At 35.7% G+C, this 23197-nt stretch overlaps 1 protein-coding gene across 1 annotated transcript in view; it reads right to left on the bottom strand.

Annotated features, from left to right (window-relative positions):
* nrxn2a (neurexin 2a) overlaps positions 1-23197 on the bottom strand; it is a 386538-nt gene that overhangs the window by 174991 nt on the left and 188350 nt on the right. The window contains 2 exon segments of the mRNA XM_058757921.1: positions 21435-21557; positions 22906-23079. Coding sequence (XP_058613904.1) covers positions 21435-21557; positions 22906-23079 — 297 coding nt within the window.

The following is a 23197-nucleotide window of genomic DNA, read 5'->3' as shown; positions in this document are numbered from 1 at the left end:
CTAAAACGAGAGGGAGCTCTCCTCTGCTATGAAACAGATGGATCGAAATTAATTTAATGCACGCAACTGGCTTATTTGAGCGTGAGATCTGTAATGTGGAAAAAGGGTAACGCCCATATTAGCCTTAGATAACCCTTTGTTCACAAACGATCTATATCCATATTCATAAAACGATAGAGATAAATGAACACAAAGCAGACATAAAATGAAGGGAAATAAAGCGCACCTACATTACAGCAAGTCACATCTTATTTGGAAAACACAAACATCAATTAAATTCTTCCCGCAGCTCTCTGAGCAAATGGCACATAACCGTAACCGAGATGTGTCTGGATGAAACTGCCGATGGCATATCAGAGCTGATGCAACATTTTACTGCCTGTTCATGCTGTGTTTGGACATTGTTTACAACCTCTTCGAGTACACTGATGACATATGCCTCCTTCTGAACCCTGCAATACAGGGATGAATACAACCAATTACGCTACATCAAACAAATGATGGCAATAATATACTGCACAAAAACATAATATGAACATTGTTAGTGCTGCAGTCAAAATAATGATTTTGCCCTTTCATTCTCCTCTGGCTGCAAAAAGACACTGAAATTAATTCACAGCTAAATTATTAATTTTTTTTTTTTTTTTTGGCTCATCACGATATGCCCAATTTTCACAATTTGACACTGTTTCTTCACAATGCAAACGTGGAATAACAGCAGCTCCTGAAGGCAGCTCAGAGATCAGCTATGTTACAACATCCTGACAATGCAATGTTACTAAGGTAAAACATGATTTATTAATAGCTTTCACAAAGATGATAGACATGAGAGGTTAAATTGCTTCCAAAGGCAAATTTAATTATTTGCACTGAATTGTAATTGTGTTGTTTATAAGAAAATACAAATATGCAAACATCTTTTAAGATATCTAAGAAATTCCCTGAGAAATCAAATATTAGATTGCCGTTATGAAGCATATAGATAGATACAGTTCAGGCAAAATGAAAATTCTGTGATTATTTATTTAGCCAGATATTTTGATGAAGATTTTTACTGTTTTTGTCCATGCAATGAAAATTAATTTCAATGAATCCAATTATTTTCATTGCAAAGACAATAATAAACACCAAGAGGTTTTTTTGTTTGTTTTGTTTTTATTTTTAATCTTCTTTTGTTTCACAGAATAAAGAAGGTCAAACAGGTTTAAATTAGATGTGGCTGAGTAAACGATGACAGAATTTAAGTTTTGGTTGTGTTTTAAGATACTTTTGTCCTTTTCAGAGCTTGACAGCCCTTTGTAGAAAAGAGCAGCATGAACATTTTGCTAAACATCTCCTTTTGTGTCCCACAAAAGTCAAACTGGATTTAAATATCATGAGAGTGAGAAAATAAAGACATATCTAATGATGCATTTGGATTCTTTGATTAATAGAAAGCTTAAAAATAGCATTCATTTGAAATATAAATCTTTTGTAGTATCTTTTTTAATTTAATGCATTCTTGCTAAATAAAAAAAATGAAATGGTAGTACATTAATACAGATATACATTTAGTATATATGAAGAGTTCAGATGACAAAGCCTCTAAGTGCCGTCTGAAATTTTCTTCTAAAATGAGCATTTTTAATCACTCCCCTATATTTATGTTCAGTTATCTCACTTTAATTGCATAGAAAATGACCTATACATAGCCATTAGAGTAAAATTACTGAACCTAAACACAGGAGCCTGATACAAATGCCAATTTTAGATGAAAATTTCAGACGGCACTTAGAGGCTTTTGCATCTGAACTCTTCATATGTATTTAAATGTGTGCATTTAGGAATACAAAAAATACACACACACACACACACAGACTTGAAAACATACACTTTAAAAAATGCTTTTCAAAATATGGACTACAATATGCTCAAATATGGACCAAGCCAACTGTTGGGTTAAATTTCAATTAATTAATTTTCATTTTAATTAAATTTTTAACCCAAAATTGGGTTAGTCCACATTTGGCCCAAAGTTGGGTTGAAACAACCCTGCATTTTATTTTATTTTAGAGTGTACACATATTTAGACATGAATTTTTACACATACTCTTAAATTAATAAATGTTTATATATGATCCGAAATGTTAGAATATGTACTTGAAGTCAGTCAAGCAAGATTCAAATGACAAAAGGGTAAGCAGAAAAAGAGACACAATATTCATTTTTGAATGAACTGTCTCTTTAAGAATGAATGTCTTATTTTGTTCATGAGAAAAATTGTAATCTATCTGATGGCACAAACAAGTTTATTGGCAGGAGGAGTTTATTGGCGACGTTTTCAATAGCGCATAAGGCCACACAGGAAGTATATTTATCTCAATATTTAGTGAACACTTTACCCTTTACATGAGGGCTGCGGAGGGACCAGAAAACGAGGGGTGGGGCATGAAGCCTTCAATAGCTATTAATGATAGTGACATTTAATAGAAAGGGAACGAATGGCGTGTTTATGCTTGCCTCTCCTTCAGAGGGGGGAGATAAGAAATGAACGAAAGCCAACGAACGAGTTTAATAGCTCTTTGGAGTGTCTGCACACAATCTGTGGCTGTTTCACACCAATAAAGCACCTGCTTTACAGCAAATGAACTTCTGTGGGTGAGAAGCTCGTGCAAGTTGTCTCTTTTTCTCTCTCACAGCCTGCAGGAAAATTCATGCATGGGGGAAGAGAGAGAACTGAATTAGGGGGGTTGAATTTACCCAAGAGTTTCTGGGAAAGAGAGAGGCACGGGTTGAAATAAGAGGCAAAAGGTTGACAATTTTGCCTAAAAGAACTCTTGAGCTAAAAATGAAAGCCATGTCATTGTTTCACTGTTTACTCACCCTCATGTCATTCCAGGAGCATTTCACTGTAACATATTTTTCTAAAAACTGGGCAAGGGCGAGCATTCCACGAAATCAGAACGAACCTTTTGCTCTTGGGCTGTAAATGTGCTCACAATAAAAGCCCTTCGGCAAACATCAGATGTTACGCATCCACTGCTGCTGTGCTGACGTGCCATTTTGGAGGCTTTATCACATTTCCAAAGGTTTGACTTGGTGCCATCAGCAGCACTGTAGTCAATGTGACTCGCTCAGGGAGTGGGTCGTTAGGTGTATGCGAGAGCGGGCACGCATGTGCCTCATTATCATGTTTTTGTAGGAGGAAATGATGCGTAGCCAGCAGAGCAGCACATTCTAGAACTGCCGCTCACCAGATGACATTGGAGGTTGACCGGCGAATGCCAAGGGTATAGGTGACTTCAAAAAACAGCAGTCAAAAACCTAAAAAAAGGTTTGTAAAAAACAGCGTTGGCCCTTTTATTCAGCAAAGTTGCAATAAATTGATCAAAAGTGACAGTAAAGACATATATAATGTTACATAAGATTTCTATTTCAAATCAAGGATGTTATTTGATCTTTCTATTCATGAAAGAATCTGTACTGTTTCCACAAAAATATTAAAACAGCTTTCAACATTTATAATAATAATAATAAAATGTCTCTTGAGCACCAAGACAGCATATTAGAATGATTTCTGAAGGACACTGAAGACTGAAGTAATGATTTTGAAAATACAGCTTTGCATCACAGGAATAAATTACATTTTAAAATATATTCAACTTTATTTTAAAATTGCAATAATATTTCATAATATTACTTTTTAAACTGTATTTTGTGTTTTATTCTATCAAATAAATGCACACACACACATATATATATATATATATATATATATATATATATATATATATATATATATATATATATATTTAAAATCTTACCGACCTCAAAATTTTGAACATTAGTATATTGTATATTTGCTTTTAGTTCTGTCTTTTCTTCAATATCAAAAAACAAAAATTGGTACTGTTTGTCTGCATAAATTGGTTATTTGATTTGAATTAAATCAAACTGCAGGATGGCTTAATAACTTGACACATCTTTGGCAACAATAACCTCCATGTATTCCAGTAATTGGGGATGAGATCTCCAGAACGGTTGAGAGAATGTTTGCGCTGTTCCTCTTTACAAAAAAGCTCCAGTTCTGCAGTATTTTTAGGGTATCTGGTGTGAATCGCTCTCTTGAGGTCATGCCACAGCATCTCAACTGGGTTGAGGTCAGCAAGCAGTTGCAACAAACCCTTAAGTTGAAGAAAAAAAAACCCTGATACTAGCTGCCACAAATTCACATATTTTTCCCTTCCCTGCACTGTGAATGTTTACAATGCACAATAAAACCATAAAGATATATAATTGCTTGAATGTTATTTGCTTAAGCAGCGGTGTCTATTGTCATAAATTAGTTGAAGGTCAGATCACAATTAATGACCAATTTATGCAGAAATCCTGGTAAATTTACATATGATTTAATGTAATTTCAGGACTGTACAAGGGGAAAAAAGAAACTGAGGTTAATATGTTATGATTTTTCAGAGGCGGTATTTTGTCAAGGTAACTAAATGTTTAAGTAAACACGTTAATTTTTATATAATTGTGCTAAATTAACATGAACTATGAAAAATTAACTATGAAAATAACACTGAAAAAGGATTAGCTGTTTATTTGCATAGAATATTTAACCAAAAAAAAAAAAAAAAAAATGACAGTCCTTGCGACCTAGAAGCACAACTGATGAAAGCATGTTCTACTTTAATTCTGAGCTTTATAACTACAAACACATGAGCAAAAAGAATAAAATTTGCATTGACCTACAAAATATTTTTTAAAGAATTTATCTTCTCTTGATTGAGCCAGCTCAATAAATAAAAAAAAAATAAAAAAAAGAAAAAACAGCTGGTGAATTGTTAATGAGAAAATAAACACTCTAAGCCAAGGGACAGAATATAAAAAATGAGACGTACTACATTAGCGTGGATAACAGAATAAAGAGAGCGAGAGAGTGGGGGAAAAAAAAGCAAATGAATTCACTCCCTTGGAAAAAGACTGTTACCGTTAACAAGTTTCAATCATGAAATCGAATGAAAAGTCCTTACTGTGAATTCATGAGAAATTGTGCATGTAATTCTACGAATGAACCACGTACGGTGCTCTAACACCTCCAAACTGAGCAGCAGGGGAGGACCAATCTGTTAAAAAAATCCAGCACAAGCACATACAGTGTGTTTTGCCTGTGGAAGCTAATTTATCTGGTGTGCCAGCACTCAACAAATATGGCTATGGGCTGAATAAGAGAGACAGAGAAAAAGAGTAAAACAAGCAAAAATGGAAGAAGACCACATGAAGAAAAAAAAAAAAGATTTTGTGAAAACCACCCCCACGCAAACGTTCGGTTTTTATGAGCGATGCCCATTCATCACCTCTTCTCCTCATGGTGGTGACCTGCACAGCGGTGGACTATTCAGTGCATAAAAACTAAAGACACCTAGGATTGATACTGCTGTGCACTTTTCTGTTGGCTTTTCCAGCATTGAACAGTTGTAAAGATTTATAATACGTGGAGATGGATACCTTAATAACACACATTTAGATTTTTTTTGGAACCTGCATAGACAGCATCTATACCATATATATATATATATATATATATATATATATATATATATTAGTGCTGTCAAAATTAGCACGTTAATGCAGGCGATAATTTTTTTCAGTTTAACACGTTAAAATTATTTAATGCCGTTAATGCAGGGGCGGAGCCTAGGGTTGGCCACCCCACTCATAACTGCTGTTTCTGTCAGTTTTTTATTGACAAGAAGTGCATTTATTCAGTCGCAGAACGTCTTTACGATCACATCAATCCGGAGATGTTTCAGACTCGCGCTCCAGCTTCACTTCAGCAGTATATTTCATTGTACACATGGGGTACTTTTTATCCCTGTGTTAACCAAACCCATCTTAAGTGTTTGCTTCTAAAATGCTCATTTTTTTAGTTTCATCTGACTATAGAAGCCAGTGCCATTTTAAGTTCCAGTTGTGTCTGATAACTGAATATGCTGTTGTTTGTTTTTGGATAAGCTAGGAGAATTTTTCCTGAAACCCTCCCAAACAACATGTGGTGATGTAGATGCTGTTTGACTTTTTTTTTTTTTTTTTTTATGTTTTCTGACCCTGAGACTCAACTATTTTCTGCAATTCTCCAGCTGTGGTCCTTGGAGAGCCTTTAGCCACTCAAACTCTCCTTCTCACCGTGCATTAGGACGATATAGACACACGTCCTCTTCCAGGCAGTTTCGTAACATTTTATGTTGATTGGAAATTCTTAATTATTGCCCTGATGGTGGAAATGGGAATTTTCACTGCTCTAGCTCTTTTCTTAAAGCCACTTCACTAATTTGTGAAGCTTAATTTCTTTTGCTCTCAGAAATATATTCTTTGGTTTTTCTCAATGTGATGGATGATTAAGGGAATTTGGGCTTTGTTTTCCCTCCTATTTATATTTCTGTGAAACAGGAAGTCATGGCTGGATAATTTCATGTTCATAATCACCCTGGAGTGCTCAAAATTGTGAATATGAATGGGAAAATACTTCAGAGATATTTTACTCATAAGAATTTCTAGGGGTGTCAATAATTGCATCCAATGTGTATTTGAGAAAAACATAATATTTCCCCCCATTTAAAATTTTTATTATCCAATGAAAGGATAGATTTTTGTGAATTTTTTAAATAAAAGATCAAAAGGATTAACAATACAGATTAATTTTAACAGCTTTTTCACATTGATAATATTTACCAAGGGTGCCGATATTTTTGGCCATGACTGTATATATATATATATATATATATATATATATATATATATATATATATATACACAGTGGGGCAAAAAGTATTTAGTCAGCCACCAATTGTGCAAGTTCTCCCACTTAAAAAGATGAGAGAGGCCTGTAATTTTCATCATAGGTATACCTCAACTATGAGAGACAAAATGAGAAAAAAAAATCCAGAAAATCACATTGTAGGATTTTTAAAGAATTAATTGGTAAATTCCTTGGTAAAATAAGTATTTGGTCACCTACAAACAAGCAAGATTTCTGGCTCTCACAGACCTGTAACTTCTTCTTTAAGTGGCTCCTCTGTCCTCCACTCGTTACCTGTATTAATGGCATCTGTTTGAACTTGTTATCAGTATAAAAGACACCTGTCCACAACCTCAAACAGTCCAACTCCAAACTCCACCATGGCCAAGACCAAAGAGCTGTCAAAGGACACCAGAAACAAAATTGTAGACCTGCACCAGGCTGGGAAGACTGAATCTGCAATAGGTAAGCAGCTTGGTGTGAAGAAATCAACTGTGGGAGCAATTATTAGAAAATGGAAGACATACAAGACCACTGATAATCTCCCTCGATCTGGGGCTCCACGAAGATCTCACCCGTGGGGTCAAAATGATCACAAGAACTGTGAGCAAAATCCCAGAACCACACGGGGACCTAGTGAATGACCTGCAGAGAGCTGGGACCAAAGTAACAAAGGCTACCATCAGTAACACACTGTGCCACCAGGGACTCAAATCCTGCAGTGCCAGACGTGTCCCCCTGCTTAAGCCAGTACATGTCCGGGCCCGTCTGAAGTTTGCTAGAGAGCATTTGGATGATCCAGAAGAGGATTGGGAGAATGTCATATGGTCAGATGAAACCAAAATAGAACTTTTGGTAAAAACTCAACTTGTCGTGTTTGGAGGAGAAAGAATGCTGAGTTGCATCCAAAGAACACCATACCTACTGTGAAGCATGGGGGTGGAAACATGCTTTGGGGCTGTTTTTCTGCAAAGGGACCAGGACGACTGATCCGTAAACGAAAGAATGAATGGGGCCATGTATCGTGAGATTTTGAGTGAAAACCTCCTTCCATCAGCAAGGGCATTGAAGATGAAACGTGGCTGGGTCTTTCAGCATGACAATGATCCCAAACACACCGCCCGGCAACGAAGGAGTGGCTTCGTAGAAGCATTTCAAGGTCCTGGAGTGGCCTAGCCAGTCTCCAGATCTCAACCCCATCGAAAATCTTTGGAGGAGTTGAAAGTCTGTGTTGCCCAGCGACAGCCCCAAAACATTACTGCTCTAGAGGAGATCTGCATGGAGGAATGGGCCAAAATACCGGCAACAGTGTGTGAAAACCTTGTGAAGACTTACAGAAAACGTTTGACCTCTGTCATTGCCAACAAAGGGTATATAACAAAGTATTGAGATGAAATTTTGTTATTGACCAAATACTTATTTTCCACCATAATTTGCAAATAAATTCTTTAAAAATCCTACAATGTGATTTTCTGGATTTTTTTTTCTCATTTTGTCTCTCATAGTTGAGGTGTACCTATGATAAAAAATTACAGGCCTCTCTCATCTTTTTAAGTGGGAGAACTTGCACAATTGACCTATCGGTAAGCCCCGCCCCCCTTAGTTACTGTTGCAGATGAAAACTGTAACTTAATGAGTGTATGACAACCAGAAAATGAACGTTTTTGTCTTCATTTGTATTGGGGTGAATACTTAGGGACATTTTGCTCTGTTTTGTTTGGATTCAGGAAATGTAATAAAATAAATTATATTGCCCATCCTCTCAGGATACCTGTAATCAGTGTTACAAGTGCCCCAGGCACATCGTTTTTCCATTTTTGAAGCATAAACCCCATAAAACCGATGTGAGCTTCGGATCTTCCAATGTTTCTCTATGGTGCTGAAACCTAAAGATGTCCGAGTTCAGCTCCCCGTGCAGCTGATACTCGACTGCCATTGGCTAGTCTGCGTTCGAGGGGAGGGGCTTACCGATAGGTCAATTGGTGGCTGACTAAATACTTTTTTGCCCCACTGTATATATATATATATATATATACACACACAATATATGGTATATCATATTCAAGGCCCAGAAAGACATTTCATCAAAAATATTTTAATTTGTGTTACGAAGATGAACAAAGGTCTTATGGGTTTGGAACGACATGAGGGTGAGTAATTATGACAGAATTTTCATTTTTGGCTGAACTATCCCTTTAACATTCCCATTCAGCTCAACTGATGGAGACATTCAAACAGTCAATTTAATGCTTTTAAATGGTTAGTTCACCCAAAATTGAAAGTTCTGTCATCATTTACTCACCCATAATTTACTCACAGGTTATTCCAAACCTGTATGAGTTTCTTTCTTCTGTTGAACTCAAACGATATTCTGAAGAATGTTGGTAACCAAACAGCTGACGGTAGCCATTCACTTCCATATTATATTTTTTTCCATAATATGGAAGTCAATGACTACTGTCAACTGTTTGGTTACCATTATTCTTCGAAATATCTTCAAATGCAAAGAAACTCATACAGTTTTGGAAGTGGAAGGTGACAGAATTTTCATTATTGGGAGAACTATCCCCTTTAAGAGCCCTCTGAAAAAAGAACTGTTGCCGTTAAAGCAACATACTGTCATACATTTATTTGAAATCGACATATAAATCATAAATATTTCATTCTGTCAGAATAAACTATCAATTTTGAATGGCCGTCAATACAGAGAGAAGCTTTTTTGGATCCAGATGGTGTAGGTACAACAGATGTTTGTTTGTTTGTTTTCTACGCAATCGGACTTGTGATTTTCACCTGGTGGATGATGAAACACGCAAAAAATCCCATAAACTTACACTGAAAGAAAGACCTAACCAGTTAAAGTGTTTTCCCGCCACCAACATTTTCATTTTTTTCTCAGGCTGCTGACACCAAAAACAGCACATGAAAGTCTCTGTACAAAGCATATGAATATTTAATGTGGTAAACACTGTTGCTCTGGAGCTGAGATTTATAACCCAGGGTATAAGTGGTGCCAACCCTTTTTTAAAATTACAAGTGTGAAAAATTGCTTCAAAGTTTAAAAGTGGCCTTGGACCAGGGTTGAAAAAGACATCACCCAGGGTTAAATGCAGTGTGAAAAGCCCTACAGAGACTTGGGAACTGGCTCAGTTAACTTGGGCCAGTAAGAAACCAGCTAGACTCGCATAGCAATGTACTAATATACAAACCAGATTCCTTAGCAACATTGCATTTTGAACAGGAAAGCACCGTTTTGAACATGTAACGGTTCAAAGTCCCAAATGCTGGGCTGTGCCTCGGGAACATTTCAGTCTGTGTGATTTAATGAGGGAGAAATCATCTCTCTACATCAGACTACTCACGCTCATGACAGGTCGCCCAAAGGTCATTAAAGGCCACGGCAAATGCAGACGCCAAATCTGATAATTGGCGAGGCGGGAGTGCTTGTGTCAAATATAGCCACTCAATACAAGGAATTTACACACGAACCTTCACATCAGGGTTTCACAACAAATCAAAACAGTGTTTTCAGCAAAATAAATAAAATAGTTATGGGTCACGATTTTCGAATATTCGATTAGTCGATTCATTCATAGAAAATTGAATAGGATTGTGCGATTATATTTGTCTAAAAATTCCCCATGTTTTCGGTGCTGATGCGGTGGTGACGCGTAAGCAAAGGTAAGTGTTGCCAATAACGCACCTAAAAGCTGTCAAAGACAACAGAAGAACACACTCTCTCACACGAACGCTGTAGACTTGCAACTAAGAACGATGTCAAATAAGAGTTCTGTGTGGACCACAAATATCCCTGACTGGGTTAGAGCAAAGTCTCTTTAAGACAAGTCATGTCACTCGGCGGCCATCTTTGAAACGCCTCTCGGGCATGCAAGTGCAGCTCCTATCTCTTTGAATGGGGAAACATCAAATTCTCCAAAACTGTTCACTAAGCTTACGATTAAATTTCATATTTGAAATCACCAAAGAAATCTGACAACAACTGTATCATAAATGTTGTTTCTTTTGCTCAAATAGTGTTATAAAAAGCTTATTTTTCAGACTAGATCAGTCGGTGTGCATGCGCAGTCCTAAGGGCACGTCTCGGAACGCTGACTGTTTCTATAGCAACCGGGACTTCTAACGGCAGCTGCAGTGACGCGCTGACTTTACCGATTAGTGATTGGCTCTTTCATTCAGAAGGCGGGGCTTCCTGCGATTGAGCGGCCATATTGAGCGTTGCATTTTTCCTCATTCAAAACTATACGAGTGACACGTCTTGAGTATTCTATAGTCTTTGGTTAGAGGTATGCTGAATCCGTACTGGGAAAGGCACGGAAAATGAATAACGGGTTCTACGGAGCCACTAAAGGGACATACAGTATGGTTAGCCGCATGCTAGCGATAGTCTTTTACATTACAGTACATGCAGTTTCACTTAACAGCAACAGAGTAGGACAATGGCGAATGATTTGCAGATCCTGAGCACCACTGACAAACATCTAATCTTGTAAAATGTGTGGTAAGTACTGCCGCTCCATAGTATAAACATGTGATCGCGAATCTCCAAAGTGAAAGAAAAACGGTCGTGCAAAAAAAAAGCGTTTTCAATGCCCCGCATATTAATAACGGCTCACTGATGCCCGCAGTTAATATACAGTATAATTGCCCAACGATATAATTGCCAGAGAAAGTATTGAAATATATATTTTTTTAGCAGTTTAATACCTTATGAGCAGTAATGGATGGACTGCTATGTTAATAAGTTAATAAATATTATATTAATATGTTTCAGCATGTTACAATTATTATATGGCTTGAGTTAAGATAGCCTATCTTTAAATAAATTAAACAGTTTGTTATCATACAGATTAAAAGCGTGAATGGTCTCTCTCTCTCTCTCTGTTTATGGGTGTGTAACACTAGCCTAATAACATGGCGTGCATGCATGCATACAGGGAAGGGGTGCTATTTTCGAATAATTTAATAATAATCGAATAATTCCCAGCGATTTTTGAATATTACTTTTGCGTGAAATGCCCATCCCTAAAATAAAATTTAAAAAACAGTATTAATAAATTATTTCTCCTTTATGTGTGTGTGTATAGTGCTGGGTAGTAACTGATTACATGTAATCTGGATTACGTAATCAGATTCTGAAAATTAAATACTTGTACTTAGATTATATTACATTTTAAAATACTTGAAATCAGACTTACTTTTTTATTGATTACATGATTATTATTCACACAATAGACATAAATTATCCATAATTTATTGATTCTCCCTAATTATTTTTTGTTAAACACACAAACTCCCTGCAGTTCCTTCACGAACCCCATTTTTGGAAATCCTGACACAGTAATATTTAATGTATTTCATGTTGTTAATAACAACAAATGGAATATATTTTCTCATTGTATTTTTATATCAATATGGTAAAAGAGTATTCTATTTAAACAAATGTGATGAACGTGTTGAGGCAAAAATAATCTAAAAGTAGTCTTGCAAGTAATCTACCCAGCACTGTGTATACACACACACACACACAATTTTTAGAACTGTAAGATTTTTTCTTGTTTTTGAAGTAGACTCTTTTGCTTACCAAAGCTGCATTTACTTGATCTAAAATACAGCAAAAACACTCATACTGTGCAATATTTTTACAATACAAAACAACTGTTTTCTATTTGAATATATTTTTAAAATGCAATTTATTCCTGTGATGCTACTACTCCAGTCCTGAGTGTCACCTGATCCTTCAAAAAGCATTCTAATATGCTGATTTGCTGCTCAAGAATCATTTATTATTATCAGTGTTGGAGTCTATCAATGTTGAAACAGCTGTGTAAAAGTTCCTGTTATTTTCTATAAAAATATAAATATACATTTATATATATATATAAAAAACAATAAATAAATTTGAACCTCACAGACACTGATTCACTATGCGATATTTGCATTAGAAACATAATTAATTTTTCAGCCTGCTAAAGTGCTCCATTACTACCTCTGAACTCTCTTCCGCATAACTAATATTGTACACAAGCCAAACTTCCAGAAAATAAGGCGTTCTGAAAGGCTCACTAAGGGGCTTTTGGATGTTTTCAGACACTCTGTGTGATTACTCGCCTCCGGCACTAGCTGCGAAGAAATAAATAAATGAAAGCAGTCGGACTTTAGTGCTCTGTATATAAATATCATTCATTTGGTTGTCGCTCAGTCTGCTTTTTGCCTTTGCAAACTGGGTAATCATTGCTCTTGTTTGCTGGCTGTTATTTTTTTTTGTCACAAGTGTGTGCGGTATAGAAGAAAAGCGGCGGTCTTTAATGTGCGGCATGTCAGACTGATCTTCAGCAGTCTTCCAATTTACACAAACCTACAAAAACAGAAAAGCCTAAACAAAGCGCACACTGTTTATTGTGGCTGCGCATGTCACTTTGAAAATATAAAATATCACCTGAAGCCATCCTGCATTTTTGTCAGAAATAACTTCATAGTGCTATTACACACACAGGGACATGAGACTTTTCTAGATTTCTAATATTTACAGAGTAAAATGAAGCTAAAACTAAAAACTAAAGAGAAAAAAGAAAAACACTACAAATAACATCTCAATGCTATTTATTTGCATGCACTGTCTACGGCCTTTCATTAAAGGAATTATGCAAATTAGGTAGCTGCGATCTGGCGAACTTTACAGCATCACTCCACTACTGTGATCCAGACTCTTGAATCAGCTCTTTAAAATGCCAAAAATGCACTTGTATACATGGCCTGTGTGTATATATGGTGAAGGGCGGTAATAGTGCAACAACAACTGCACCAGAGTGATCCTAAGTCACACAAAAAGGATGCGTGAAAAGAATAACAATTGCATAATTTCAGCGCATTTAACACCTGGTTAAACTTGATTGAGGGTGGTTAGTGACTAAAGACTCTTTTTCCACCAAGGGGACCGAACGGTTCTAGTTGTGAAATCACAACATTTGGCGCCGATCCGGGCCAGTTGTCTTTGTGGTGCTATGAAATTAGGACTAGATTTGGTGACAGCATGATATTGTAGTAAACATTGGAGCGAACGTTATGAAGGATGATCACATCATCCTCCAGTCATCCCTTGTCTGGGTAACAAACACTGACATAGTATCGTATGAGTAGTACATATATATTATATGGATTATAATGAGCTAATATATTATTAAAATAAAAGATTAGAATTTATGAGTAATATAAATTTCAGAATAATATTTTTATATTAATATATAGAGTATTATTAAGAACAATATATTGTTAAAAATTATATAACATATGCTGCAATTTAAGAGTTTAGGGTCAGTACAAGTTTTTTTTGTTTTTAAAACACCTAGCAGCGTTGTTGTTGTTGTTTTTAAGACGCTTTGGGCCAGCTTTATTAACAGTTTGCGCCAGTGTAAATCGTCTTTTGGCGTTAAAATAGTACTGTCAGGATTTACTAAAGATGCGCAGTGAAGAATTATTGCTGAAAAGGTGTGGACACAGCTATTTTTGCGCTTGAACTTCTTGAATCTGCATTTGTAGGAGTTTCCCTTTCAGATGCAAAATTTATGGGAGGAGAGTATTAAAATTAATCACACAATGCGATTTACTAACGTTTGCGCTTGTCAAATTACTGGTACCATTATTTAACGCTCAAAAAAATAATGTCTTATAGCAGGCGGTAATTTGCGCTGCTCTTGGAAGATTGCGCTGGTCATTATGGAGATGATCTGGCTGCGTCTGTGTCCTTTAACGTGCAATTGTCAGTAAATCACCTGCAGAATTTCCCCCACCCGGTGCTTTTATGGAATTGCACTCTAACGCTAATTCGCCCTGTTTAGTAAATCTGGCCCTTTGGCTGCTATGATGTGGAATATCCGCGGAAATTTAACTTTCAAAATCTGCTTTCAAAAGTTTGCATTTACAGGCACGCAAAATGCTGTTTTCATGAACAGCAAAAATGCATTGTTGAAAATGGTGTTGTGTAAACTCCTTAAGTTTGAGTATGTATGCAAACATCCTACAGGGATGAACTGAACATGCAGGTTCGAGTCCATCTTTCCCTCAGCGAGTCTCAATCAATGCCAGTGAACTAAAAGCAGGAGAATGAGTTGCAATGAGCTGCTGGAAACCCGCCTTAAATTCGTCCTAATTCTGTCAGCATCTACTCTCCCGTGTCACCGGCTGAGTGACATCCTTCAAAGCGGCAGCTAGAACAGGGTGACGTCTCAGTCTGTGGTTGTCTAAAGGATGTGGAAGCGTGCGAGACGAGGCCGCTGATTACGATTCTTCCTCGGCTTCCATCGTGTTGACATTTCACCGCAGAGCACCGTCCTTCTCCCCTCCAATTACTCCATCCCTTCCTGCTTCTGGACAGGGGGTGACCTTTCAGTCTCCTCTAAATATCTTATTATATGGTGTCTCTGCTTTTTTTAGGCCTGGCAGGACCTGCTATACAATTACAAGACATTCACGCTTTGTTTGCTCTCTAATGAAGCAATCAGGAGTCGGACCGGCAGCCAGCACCTTAGGGCCTGCCACCATGTCACATTGAGGGAGTGGCTGCCAGGACTGCAGGCGAGTGGCTGTTAAAGTCTGGACACTAGTGGAAGAATGGGCCACATAGAGAGAAGGAGATAATGCAGAATGAGAAAAGTAATGGTCAAAGACTTGACTTATAGATCAGTACAACTGACCTTAAACCAAACAAAAATTTAAATAAATAAACCAAAGCATAAAATAGTGAAGATAAACTGTGAAGATAGACTAAATATTATTTTAATTTATTTTAATAATTAGTCATTTATTATATATGCAGTATATAATATAGTATATTATTTAATAATTATAATAAATTCTCATTAATTTATGATGTATCATTAATTATATATTAATTTAGAATTCTAATAATTTCATTCAATTCTGGTGTGTTTATTTCCAACTTTGAAACTCAAACTGAAATGTCTCTATTAAATACAAATATACTTGATGCACGCAGTGCATTTAATTTAAAATAAATTCAAAGGCATTTTAAATATTTAATAATTATATATATATATATATATATATATATATATATATATGTGTGTGTGTGTGTGTGCACGTGTTTTGACTTTTTAATTAATTTGATTTAAATATAGCATTATAAATATAAGCATAACATGTAAGTATTATACATGCTGATATGACACTTATCACAAAATAATTGGCCAAAAAATAATCTCGGACCTTGTCTGTATAAAAAATATCCATCTTTTAACTTTGTTGTTATTAATCAATACATGTTGTTAATTAATCCTAAATAAATAATTCATTAACAATCTGCTTCACCCATTTTGACTGTTTCTTGTAGCAATTCGGCATTATGCCACAAATGCTGTTGATATATCTCAACACGCTGAATACAGATGCTAATCTAGAGAACAAGATGGATGATGGACGATATCTAATGAACCAGATCACCCAGATGTGTTATTTACTTTTTTATTTGGATGTGTGTGTGTTGTCATTCACTTCACCGCTTCCTGGAAAACAATCCGATTTCATTCCACTCACTCAATACCTAGTGAGACGGCTTTGTTTCCAGATGCCACTGCAGAACTCAAGACACCTTACATCAGCTCTCTGGTTAAAGACATCATCCTTCCAAATCAGCTCAGAACACTGTATATCCACAGGTGCAAGCAGCTCAAAATACTTACACGACAAAAATACATAGCATGAGCTCATATAGCACAGGTCAGACAGACGTTCATCATTCATGAAACCATATTCAATATTAAACAAGAGAAATGGCTCATGTCAATCATATGCTTGAAACACTGCTGACATACTTATTGGATTTTACTTCCCAGGTCAGGTCTCGCTTTTGGTGACCTATATACAGTATATATATATATATATATATATATATATATATATATATATGTCAATTCCATATCCAGTTCCATTGGAGCATGTCCAATTGGTAAAAACCTCCACTTCATACAAGGAACATTCCAGCAGAAATCTGAGGGATGTATGGATCAATTGACCCTGGTATCCTATTGGCTTTCAGAAAATGTCAGCATGAAGGATTAATTTGTTGACACCAAGCACTGTTAATTTTTCTCCTTCAACGTAACACAATACAGAACACAGACACTTAAAATACCAATAAATCAAAAAAAGAGTATCAGTGTAATCAATCACAAGTAAACTAATATAGTTTGTTGATGGCATGACAAAACCATTGTATGAACTTACTGATCTAAGATGTTTTAAAAAGCAAAAACAGCTGACTGCGAATATTTTATTCAAAAGTCTCAATATTTTATTTTTATTTGAATAATTTTATGAATATTATTCACTGAATATTTTAAATATATTTTTATTTATTTCATTTTAAACACACAAGTTTTTCAAGTCATTCAGTTTTTGTGTGTGTGTGTAAAACCTTTTCCAGTAAAAAAGGGATTTCTGAGATACTTCTAAAGGCATAAAAATAACTGCTGACTGTAAATATATTTGTCAAAAGTTTTTATTTTAATAATTTTATGAAAATGATCCATTAAATATTTTGAATCTATAAATTTTGAATCTAAAATTTCTAAGATATTTTTAAAGGCATACAATAAATGCTGACTGAATATTTTATTCGAAAGTCAGATTTTTATGAATATTATTCACTTAATATTTTAAATCAATTCATTTTGAAGCTAACAATTGTAATATATTTCAAAAGGCATAAAAAAGGCTGACTGTGTCAAAAATTAAGATTTTTTAAATGTTTTTTTATTTTTATTTTAATAATTTTATGAATATTATTCACTGGATATTTTGAATCTATTTTGAATCTGACATTTCTAAGATATTTTAAAAGACTTGAAATAACTGCTGACAGTGAATATTTTATTGTTTTTAATTTTTTTATTTTAATCATTTTATGAATATTATTCACTTAATATTTTGAATCTTTTTTTTATTCATTTTATGCCATAAATTACAGTTTCAGTCAAATTGAAGTCTATAAACTTTTATTTATCAAGGACACATTCAACTGATCAAAGTGACAAAGACATTTATGATTTCACAAAAGTATATACTGTATATATTTGAAATGCTGTTCTTTTAAAATATAAAATAAGAATCCTTAAAAAAGTATAATGGTCACCAAAAATATAATACATCAGAACTGTTTATAGTTATTGTTTATACTAGACTTCTATTACTTTAATACTAACCAAACGATATTTTCTATCCCCTAACCCAAAACCTAAACGTAAAAGTACTTTTCAACAAGTCACTCATTTTCTGTGTAAAAGCTTTTCAAGTAGAAAAAACACTTAGTGCACCTTTAACAAGAAAGAGCTTTATTTAAAGTTTTGCCCAACAAAAACAATTACTCCTGTAAGGAAATGTAGCCCATTTTATGTGCAGGGCACAGCAGAAAAGTCTATGTAAAATGTAAGGTTGGCTGAGCAGATGCTTGCAGAGAAAGGTGAGAGTAGAGTCCAAGGCTGCGAGGCAAAACAGCAGACATGAAAGTGCAGCATCTATTTAATTTAATGGTCACTGCTGGAGGGTCTGATGTACGGTACAGAGGGATGAAGTGAATCCTGAATGAACAAAGGAAGTAGGAAAGAGCAATCCCTTAAGACTCGCAGGGACCGGCCTGCTGTGTCCTTGGACAGGGCTCAGGACAGGTAACACATTACAAGCCATTTAATTAGACCTCGGCCGATGGATGTGACTGTTCGCAGGAAATCAAAGTATGAAACATAGATCCAGCCACTTGAATATGCTGTTCTACAACACAAGACACATGCAATACAACTCGGGATATTCCGGTGGGATTTGACGTGTATGTGGAAGAAGTCAGGGAGGGATCGGATGACTGTCTGCGACTCTCACATTCCCTGTTACTAAAAGCAAGCATGCGAATAAAGGCGCTCGGAAGTCATTGAAAATGTGCGAGATGTCACACAAGCAGCAGGCGTAATTTGTGCTAATGATATTCCTAAATAATCTACGCTAATTACTGAGGTCAACCAAAATTATTCTCTCCATATGTCTGCTGTCTGGAAAATCTCCCTCTGAGAAAAATTAATAAAATACATGGGCAAATGTGTGTGTGTGTTGTAGGGGACAAGGTAAAAAGATGACTGACTGCTTTTGTCACACTATTTGAGGAAGGGAATGAGTCATGCATTAGTGAAGCTGCTCCAGCTCGGTGGCTGCCCAACGGATTTTGTGTTGATCGTGTGAAAATGACTTTTGAAGGATTGTTTTTCTCTTCACACCTGCAGCCTGTTCCATAGTCTTTCATGCGAACGAGGATGAACAGGTGTGCCACTGCTGCTTTTGGTATAAAAGAAGCTTAGTGCATTCAAATCGTCTGTCGATGCACCAAAAAAGCCCCAACACTTTCATGAAAACTCTACTATGGAAATCCAATCTGATGACGAGAAATGAAGAACATGAATGATGTGGAAATGCCTTGTATTTTCTCAGTTTAAACCACTTTTGAAGAAAGAATAATTGTGTTTATTGATTTACGGCTATGTAGCTGTATCAAGTATTAGCAGACAGACTAAATCACATTGGAATCACCTAATCCCACACGAAAGTGCTTGAAATCCCTTCACCGTTAAATACTTGCCTCCTCTTTCTTTTCTGCCAGATGTTTGTAGGTTTTTTTTTTTTTTAAATAATGAGATTAAGCATGTTTATTAATCTCTTTCTGCTAGTAATGTAGAACAGCCTTCACTATGATTGAGCTAATACTCGCGCCTGAGAATGTACAGTGCTCTTCAAAATCTGAATTATGTCGATACAAGATCATTTCAAGTCATTATTACTTTTACAACAGAGATGGAGAGTCTTTATGGTGTTGCAGGTATGCGGTGCTGTGAAACAATTGTCTGAAGTGTTAATTGAGTTAGCGGTGCAGAAGTTGTTTTGTACTCACAGATCTGCTGCATCGACAAACTCCACGGCTTCATAGTTCATGCCTAATAAATTTTGCAAATGTTTACATATGCTGCTTGTATACTGGTCACTTTTAATTATGGTACTGATAAACAAGCAAAGTAAATATTTGAAGCCTTATTCACACAGATTCTTTGTAGAATAGCTTCTGGCTGACAAAACTGAAAAAATGCAGCTAGAGAAATTAAATCGGTACAAAATTATTATGAATAATAAACGTTATTTCCAATCAGAGTCCATAATTAACTTGTTGTACCAGCCAATGTAGGGTAAGCTGAGAAAATGTACCTGCAATAAATAGTTAATGATTTAAAGGGATAGTTCACCCCAAAAATGAAAATTCTGTCATTAATTACTCACCCAAACCTTGTCCCAAACCTTTAAGACCTTCGTTCATCTCAGGAACACAAATTAAGATATTTTTGATGAAATCCGAGAGCTTTCTGACTCTTTCTGACTTAAAATAGTCCATGTGACATCAGTGGTACAACCGTAATATTATGACGCTATGAAAATACTTTTTGTGTGCAAATAATAATAATAATAATAACTTTATTCAACAATTTCTTCTCTTCTGTGTCAGTCTTCGATGCACGTTCACGAGAGCACCACGATGCATTTGTGTTCCAAAGATTAACAAAGGTCTTATAGGTTTGGAACGAGGGTAAGTAATTAACGACAGAACTTTCATTTTTGGGTGAACCCTTTAATGGTGTATCCTGCATTTACATTTACATTTTAAATGATAATATAATATAATATAATATAAACCATTTTACAGTTGCTAATGAAGTTGCAATTTTATTTACCTGCCATTGGCATTCGGCGAATGCTAATTTTGAACCCTGTTCCAAATACATAGACCTCCCACCCAAGGGAAATATGAGACAGAGTTAATATTTCTAATTTACAGTTGAATCAATGTATACAACACAAATAATATACTCCATATATTCCAGAACTGATAAGCACAAATGCATAATCGAATCAAAGGCAGACATGATCTATGCATGCAATTTCATTGTTCCATGTATCATTTCTAAAACTTCCTAATAGAAACTTAGCAAATTAACTGAACTATATTAAACAGCTTATTTAAATCTCTCCAGGTTTTTAATGAAGATGTTTCAAACACTCCAACATGGTTATCTGCTCTTTTTTAATGTTTAGAGCAGCTAACCCTATTTATCTTCATTTAGCTCATTAGGCCAGTCTCCAGAGCATTATTGTCAAAAATATGGGGACGTTAAAGCAAACACAATCTGCCTTGTGCACAAGGCCAGATTCTGTTTGCAAGCAAAGCACAGTCGGATTTTTTTATTGCAAAGCATCGCAGACACTAAAAACCCACGGTTCCACCTCCGAGCTTTGGTGTAATTAAACATTTTAGATGCAAACCAAATTGCATATCTTCCTGCCTTCAGTTCAGGGGTCACTTGAACCATTACTAGCTCTTTATGAACATTATCTTGCGGCCCTCACTAATTAGAGTGTTCTGCCTTATCTGCACATTAAAAAGACTGCATTGCGGCGCACCACTCGTTTAGTACTTCAAACACTCAGCTGAGAGATTATCAAAGGAGAAGCCTTGAACGGCTTATTAATGTGGCCAAACAAGCCTCTTTAATAAAGCCGTTTAATCCCTACTAAAGAGCAAAACGGTACTCACGGTCACTGCAGAGGGGACCTCCGTATGTCGTCATGGTGCAGTCGCAGGTAAACCCCTCCCACTGCTGCAGACACACTCCCTGATTGGAGCACGAGTCCTCCGTGCAGGTTGTGCCAGGGCCAGCTGAAACAAGTTATAATTATTATAAATCACACGTTCATCATGTCTACATTTCACAACACTCACTAACATCAGCTGTGAGCGTGGTGACAGAAACACGGCAATGGGCGAACAATTTGGCAGCCAACTTTGTCAACAGAAATACATAGAATTAATTGATTATAATTATATATATTGTTAGTTATAATGTATAGGTAAAACACTAACAATTTAATAACAATGTGGAAAAGTAAATATTTACTTTTGATGCTTTTTATTGCAATGTTGTGATGCCTTGTGTGCCTTGTAGTATTCAAATCAATTTTAGTTTGTAGTGTTTTAATTTTAATTAACTGAGATTAATTCAATTAATTATAAATTTATTAAATACGTTTTTTCTTACAATTTTAATGTGATCAACTAAAACAATAATAAGGGTTTTTAATCTTTTGTACAAGAGGTTTTTTTGGTCTAATTTTTTCTAATGTTTATGATTGTAGTGTTAATTTTGTCAGCCATTTTTAATTTATTCTTAGTCTTAATATTTTTAATTAATCTTAGTCCTGTCTCAAATTTATGTTTTAGTTATTATCATATTTAGTCAACCTTGTCCGTTTTTTTAGTCAAGTTTTAGTCGACTAAATGTCTGAGCATTTTAGTCTCATTTTCATCATGATTCTTGCTCAAAATTATAATCTTAATGGTTATTGTCATTTGAGAAATTTGCCATTTCACAAAATTGCACTTTCACCAATAATCACAAATCAACAGAATGTTGACTCATACACATGGTTTATTTTACCTCATCTAGTGTACTGACATATTATAGTCTACTTGATAAATAAATTCATATCAAAGACTTATGCACTCTCTCTGTCTACATTATGAAAATTGGTAAAACAAACAAAAAATATGATAACAGTGAAATTCCTAATAGTAATTCCGATAATTCCAAATTGCTTCTCTATTAAAACAACAGCGGTGGAGTAAGTGCATTTATTCAGCAACCACTGAAAATGACACTTTCATTTAAGCCGAACATCTCACATGGAGATCGCTAAACTCCAACTTACTTGTTTGTCGTGTTTTAAGATCATTGCTGGCATTTCCGTAATGAAGAGTGAGCATGTGTGCATAGTTGCCAGATTGCAAAAATTAAGCAAAACACTGGGCAGAAAATGTACCCTTTAAACGGAGAAGCTCTTATTTTGGGGATTTGAACTCTTGATATATTAATAATAATAATAATAACAACGATATGAAAAAATGTTTTTACAAAAATTGCATGTGGAAGTGGTGTATTTTGAGTTTAGGGTCATACAGTATGTTGTTATGATTGCCTCTGAACGGCTCGGAGCAGCAGTACACTAACCTTCACAGCCTCGCTCCACTTGACCCACACGGTGTAGAGCATCTGCGATCAGGTCAGGAAGCCTGCCATTCAGGTCAACTGAGGCCAGGCAGCCCTGATAGCCATCCCGCGATGCTATGAGCTTGGGCAGACTGTTGTACATGCTCTTTCCAACACCTCCAATGTACAGCTCTCCTACACAACACACACAGAGAAAATATACACGGTTATCAACACATAACACCATAAAGTTCATTCAGCAGATTTCTTCTTTAAAGTCAGCTGATTCTCCATCTGGGGTTGTATATCTGTC

Source organism: Onychostoma macrolepis, chromosome 21 (assembly GCF_012432095.1).
Source record: "Onychostoma macrolepis isolate SWU-2019 chromosome 21, ASM1243209v1, whole genome shotgun sequence".
Lineage (NCBI taxonomy): Eukaryota > Metazoa > Chordata > Actinopteri > Cypriniformes > Cyprinidae > Onychostoma > Onychostoma macrolepis.
Note: the sequence above shows the minus strand (reverse complement) of the source record. Positions and strands in the feature narration are given on the sequence as shown.